The sequence below is a fragment of the Nylanderia fulva genome, unplaced genomic scaffold (assembly GCF_048542155.1).
Source record: "Nylanderia fulva isolate GAGA-0341 unplaced genomic scaffold, ASM4854215v1 Scaffold74, whole genome shotgun sequence".
In the NCBI taxonomy this organism is placed as follows: domain Eukaryota; kingdom Metazoa; phylum Arthropoda; class Insecta; order Hymenoptera; family Formicidae; genus Nylanderia; species Nylanderia fulva.
The window spans coordinates 210475-217387 of record NW_028190851.1 but is presented as its reverse complement, the minus strand read 5'-3'; the positions used below and the strand labels follow the sequence as shown (position 1 = coordinate 217387).

At 29.3% G+C, this 6913-nt stretch overlaps 1 protein-coding gene and 1 pseudogene across 1 annotated transcript; one reads left to right on the top strand and one right to left on the bottom strand.

Moving 5' to 3' along the window:
• Window positions 1-321: 321 nt before the first annotated feature.
• On the top strand, window positions 322-442 carry LOC114945019 (5S ribosomal RNA; annotated as a pseudogene).
• Window positions 443-2913: 2471 nt separating this feature from the next.
• LOC114944969 (glucose dehydrogenase [FAD, quinone]-like) lies at window positions 2914-5876 on the bottom strand. The gene is made up of 2 exons (XM_029321040.2): window positions 4074-5876; window positions 2914-3169 (listed from the first exon to the last, which is right to left on the bottom strand). Exons 1-2 carry the CDS (start codon window positions 5874-5876, stop codon window positions 2996-2998), a joined length of 1977 nt encoding a protein of 658 aa, XP_029176873.1. The 3' UTR covers window positions 2914-2995.
• Between the last annotated feature and the right edge of the window lie 1037 nt (window positions 5877-6913).

The following is a 6913-nucleotide window of genomic DNA, read 5'->3' as shown; positions in this document are numbered from 1 at the left end:
AAAGAAAATTATTTATTTAAACAAAATTAGTGTTAATATTTGGACTCGTATAAATCAAAATGATAATTATAAAAAAAGAACGGCCAACTTTAACGAGCTATTTGGTACAAACAAGATGTCAAAAATAAAAAGTTAGTTTATTATTATTGCCATAAGAGTTTTATAACATTACTTATTTTTAAAAAATGTCGAAAAATCACATTAAATAAATTATGAATAAATTATAGTGATAGATAAAAATTGATTTTATTTAGGGTTATTTTAAATTTCAAATTATATACAATACTCTCTTCTTCAGCAATTGAGAATGAGACGATATACGACAACGGTCAAATCACGTTGTATACGCACCAGTTCTCGTCCGATCACTGAAGTTAAGCAACGTTGAGCATGGTCAGTACTTAGATGGGTGACCGCTTGGGAACACCATGTACTGTTGGCACACAATCTTTCTTTTGCAATTTAAATATTAACAATGATATATATTTTTGTTTCAAATGTTAAATTATAATGACGATAACTTATTTATTTATTTATTTATCCCAAAATTTATTATAAGAAAGCTAGGTATTTTTTTTTCATGACCTGTTTTTGCTAGCGATTAGAAATAAAAACGGTAGATATTTTTTTTAATATAATACAATAGTGAAGTTTTTTCTTTTCCCTTTAAATAATATTAATTGTGCGTCTTGCGAGTGCCAAAGTTGGCCGTCAAGTACAATCCTAAAATAATGTCAATTACTGTTTATTGTAATACAAAACATCGATAGTTTTTAATAGTTTTCTTAATAAACAACTTTAAAAAAAAAGTTCTCGTTCGATCACTGAAGTTAAACAACGTTGAGCATGATCAGTATACTTACAATTAGATGGGTGCCGCTTGGCACATTTTATATTTAAATATTAACAATAACGATAATGTTTTTTGTTTGAGATATATATTTAAATTAAATAAAAATCCTTTTGATTTAGAGTAGATTCACAATTTTATCTTTAGTAACTGAAAGTATTTTTAAAGTAATTTTATTTTTAGGTGTTTTATCAGACGCACATAAGTGTTACCGCATAATTAAATATTAATGCAAACAATTTTCATATACATGACATATAAAACTCGGAAAATGTGCAATCAATACAAAATTTGTATTTTTAAATATATTTTTTTATAATTATGTTCTTTCTTCTGATTTTAAATTTATGTCATGATTTACTGTATAATTTTTGGAAACATTACTTTCAAAAATATATTCTCAAATAAACCAAAGAAAAGTTATGCTGATTAAAATAATATTATATAGAAACATTATTTTTTATCGTAGACCTTTGCATGAAAATGTTTCTCATTTTTTATTAACCTATTATTGCAAATGTTATTCTTGAGTCAGGTAAAGTGATCGATATTTGAAAGTGGTTGAAAGTAAAAATAATAATTAATTCTCTTTTTTCATTCAGTATACACGCATGTATCATTGCCAAATGTGTTTATCTATTTGCGATTGCATAAGGACTCTCGATTTCATATCTTGCACTTTTATAATATAAAACTGGTTTAGAAATCAAGCTAGAGAAATGCCAATCATTTTGGCCAATAATTTATGATCGATATTACAAATATAACTGCATGCTTTATAATGTGTATAGTAAATTACAAGTATCGATATTCTTTCAATTATTCTATATTTTAATTCAATGATATAAATTCAATAATATATTCAATGTTAATAAAAAAATTCATGTTTTAATAAAAAAACCTTTTAAAATATTATGTATTATAAAATTTTCATAACATTATAAAAAAAATCATATATATTAATTACACAACAAGAAATCTTATTTAGTAGCAATACATTTTTGATTAAACTATAACATAAACTTAATATCGGTCTTTATATCGGTCAAACAAAAAGACATTTGCGTACTCGTATGAAAGAACATTCTAAGAATATAAAATTACATGTAACAAATTATTCGGTCGTAAGCAAACATAGACAAGAGTTGGGACATGAATTTGATTGGGTATCACCCGTTGTATTACATAATGAAAAACATGTTAGAAAGAGAGAAATCGCAGAGATGTTTTTTATCAAAAAAGTTAATAATACAGTTAACCTACATAAAGACACAGAGAATTTAAACAACATCTATGACAAAATTATAAAGGTCGTATAAAAATTTTATATACTCAGTTTTTTGACGATCCATCATAACGATAAGATGCGGTTACTTTCTTTCAAAAGTTCTTTCAAAAGTTATTTCAAATGTTTTTAAAAAAATTCCGATAATCATATTGTTTAATAATCATGACAACAGTGTCAACTAACTGCGCTTTTATCAAAGAAGTATGTAAAAAATTTTTAATTCTTGCGTTTAACATCAAAAATGTTTATTAATTTTAATTAATTGTACCATTCTAGTTTTTTACTTGAAAAGGATCAAAAACAGATGGTCGAAACGTTGTGGAAATAAAATAAAAATTTTTTGGCTAGTTTAGGTCGAATATATATCGTTCCTATTATAAACTTAATTGTAAAGAATAACAATAATTGATAAAAAAAAAAAAGAATTATCAATGAACGAAAAAAAAAATAAAGAAAAACTAATATAAAATTAAAGTACTCCTACATTTTTAGATACAATTGGTATTGAATAATTGTCATTTTTATTATTAATTTTATTCGTCTGCCTTTAGATTAAAAATTTTTTTGTATATACCCTTACGAAAAAAAAACTACAAGAATACAAAAAATTACTAGCATATCAATAATATATTATTAAAAAATTATTATTATATCAGTAATTTTTTCGTATTCTTTTATAATTTTTTTTCGTGCGGTATAGTTTATCATAAATAAGGTATATTTAACTTTTTAAAAATTACTTTTAATGATTAAATCAAAACTTTTTCTCCTTTTTTTGACATTTACAGAAAAAGAATATATATGAACATTCCGAAATATGAATACTTAATCCTAAAACATTATATTAGCTAACATAGTTATTTCACAAAATACCACGCTACTGGTTCTTCATCAATCAAATATCCCCATTCTTCTTTGATCATATCTGCCAGTTTCTCAGCAATCATATAAATAGGTATGCTTGGATGCGCCGATATAATCTCAGGTATGATGGAAGCGTCTGCTACTCTCAATCCTTCAACATCGATTACCTGCACAGAAAGTCGCATATTTATTATCATATAAATATCTGCATGTAAGTAAAGTAATTGTAAATTATAAATATTTCTATACTGTGTATCTCAGAGTTGAGAAGTAACGTGTTACTTTGTAACGTCGTTACCGTTACCGTTACTTTTTTTCGGTAACAATTGTTACTTTTTTCTATCTGTAACGGTAACGGTAACGTTGTTACATTTTTACAGTAACGGTAACGAATTACCCGTTACTTTTATCGTTACTTTTTAGTTAACTCTCTGAGTTAACATTAAATTAATATAATAAATCATGAAGATTACATGCAATAAATGCAAATAAATATTTAATTAAAACTTATTAAATTCATAAAAAAATGACCAATACTGGGCTAAAAAATTTCTTTATTTGCTGGCTTACATACCAACGAGATATCTTAAGAGACACAAGTTTTAATGTATAGTGATTGATATGTTTTTAAAAATTAACACTACTTTAATTATATTGACATCATAAAAAAATTAATCATTTGATAAAGACCTAAAACACAGGTCGAAACGTTATAAGTTAAATAAATATAGAAAAATTTTTTAGTCCAGTATTGGTCGTTCTTTTATGAATTTAATAAGTTTAAATTTAATTTTTATTGGCGATTACAATAATCAAGTAACAAATACATCAAAATATTTAATATTAAAAAACGTTTTCTATATATAATTATACATTTTAATAATAAAAGGCTCTAGCATTACAAAAACCAATAATGTAACGAAAAAGTAATGAATTGTTACGTTTTGAGTAACGGTAACGCGTTACTTTTTACAAAAAGTAATGGTAACGATAACGCGTTACTTTTATAGAGTAACGGTCGCAACTCTCGTATTTTTTAAAAATATCCTAATACCTATATTCTTTAAATACCTTCAATGTGGGATCGACAACAGCAGTTGGGTCTCCCCTTGGTCCCATCTTGCAAGTACCGGAGTAATGATAGGAGGTAAAAGAGAGTGTTCTGATTGCACATTCCCAATAAGCATAAGAGTCATAATTGAAGTTTTCACACCCAGGTATAGTATCATTAGTAAATCGTGAATCGAATGCTTGCATCGCCTCTGTTTGACCGACACTTAACGCGAATCTAATACCGCTAATCAATGTCTCAATGTCTTCCAGATCGTCGAAATAATTTGGCACAATCTCAGGTTTAACATTAATATCATTCGCCAATAATTTTATCCGTCCGCGACTCTTTGGTTTCAACAGTATTGGCAATATGGTCCAAGTATATTTATTTGAGTATTTACTCCATATCTGACGTATTTGGTCATTCAAACCCGTTCCAATAGAAAAAAGAATATCACCTTTTATGCCACTACCGATAAATGCTAATTCTATGTCCGGTAAGCCATTGCGTTTTTCTGGATGCTTCGTATCGATGAAACAAACAGCTTCAACCGCACCTGGAATCGCAAACGGTCCAGACCGTCTTGTAAAATATTCCGCCATATATGGATAAGCGGGATTTAACATATCCAGTGTTCTTATTCCTACTGGTGCATCTACTGTCCATGTTAGTCCGCCGAAGAAGGGATGGTCCATCAGATTTTCTCCAACTGGCGCATCTCGGACAACATCTATCCCTAGTTCACTAAGATGTCCAGCCGGACCAATACCGGACAACATTAGCAGCTGAGGCGATTTAATAGAACCTGCACACAATATCACTTCTTTACTCGCGTACACCGGGATAATACGACCATTTTTAATCATTTCTACGCCAATCGTTCGTTTTGTATAACGATCGATTAGCACCTTTCTCACCATGCTCTTTCGAGTCACGTAAAGATTCTTGCGATCGTGTATGGGATACAGGTACGCTCTATTACTGCTCATGCGGATGCCGTTCATAATCGTATTCTGCATATATGAGAATCCTATCATCATATCTTTTCCGTTGTAATCTACTAGTGGATATCCTAGCTCCTCGCCAGCTTTTAGGAAAGCCTCTGCTAATGGTGTATGGAATAATGGAGAAGTAATGTGCATCGGTCCTTCAGTTCCATGATAGATGGTATCCAATCGCAATTCTGGGATATCAATTGTTTCTAGTTTCTTGAAGTATTTAAGAATATCTTTGTAAGCCCAACCTTCATTTCCCATTTCTGCCCAGCGATCATAGTCTTCGGCGCCGCCTCTGGTAGCAATCATATAGTTTAGCACGCTGGTGCCACCCATCACTCTGCCTTTAGACCAGTTACAACTGTTGTTGTTCATACCAAGACAATATTTGTCGGACGGCTTGGTTTGATACTTCCAATTGATGTCATTGCTTAGTTGTAGGGCAAAAGCGAATAGCGGAATGTCCATGAGAAGATTCTCGTTGGAGCCAGCTTCGATCAGCAATATCTTCACTTGAGGAATCTCACTTAATCTTGCGGCTATCGTAGCACCTGCCGTGCCAGCACCAACTATTACAAAGTCGTATATGGCTCCGAATTCAGGGGTCGTTTCTGGTATTTCCTGATTTAGATCATGTTCACCCTGCTTCAGGAAATTCAAGATTCCTTTACTTGCCCTGAATATATTTGCGAAATTTGATATATTAATATCATTGCCGTACAGATTGTAGAACTGGTTTAGCAGAGATTGCTGATTCGACTGTATTGGAACAATCGTGATGATGATTGCGAAAAGGCAAAAGAGACTCGGCTTTTTCCTCAGCATTATATCCAATAAGTAGCAATTGGCTTTTGAACGTCTCAAGGTCTCAAGTATAGGGTGCACTAATGAAGAGCTATATATCTAGATGTTCGTGTATGTACTCAAGTAGAACATAAAACTTACAATGACGTCATCATGATTTTATATTTATCACTTAAAAGTTACCCAAACAAAAATGATTAAAAAATGATTTAAAGATGACAAAAAGAATCATAGATTTTAAGTGCATTAATCGCATATTATATAACTTCCAAAAAAGTTATTTATAATAATAATATGTATGTTTTTCCTAATATGTATAATACAAATAAATTTCCCAGATAGCACAAGCTAAAGGGAAATTTGAAAAGAATTCATTTGTATGTCACCAGTATGTCACCAATTTTGAGTCTCTTTTCAAATACATATAAAATTCATTTTATAAAAATGAATTCTATTTTATAAAATAAATTTTATATATATTTGAAAAGGGATCCAAAATTGGTGACATACAAATGAATTCTTTTCGAATAGCTTGTGCTATCTGTGTTCGTGTATCAATAAATTTTACATAATATTCTTCTCTTTGGAGATCATATTAAAATCAATAAAGAATAAAAACATAGCTAAAAATGTATCAAATGAGATCATTATGCTTTTTTCAAAATGACTTTTAAGTGACGTTATAATGATGTCATTATGAGTTTTATGTTCTTCCTGGGTATATACCTACATTAAAATACAAGTTTTATAAAGATCCCAGCAAGTACAAAGTAATAATAACATAACATCAATGTTTTATAATTTCTCATTCAATAATATGAGCATAATATAACATATGGCTTGTACATAATATAGTTATATTATTGAGTGGGAAATTATAACATTAATGTTATTGTTATTGTATTGTGTTTGTTGGAACGTCACAGATTTTTAAAGTGAAAGATATTACGAATTTAACGTTTATTGTGAAACATTAATACAGTGAAATAAAGAAAAATATTGCGAATATGCAAGCGATAAATGATTTTATAAGCTTCCTTCATCGCACTTGCACTTCT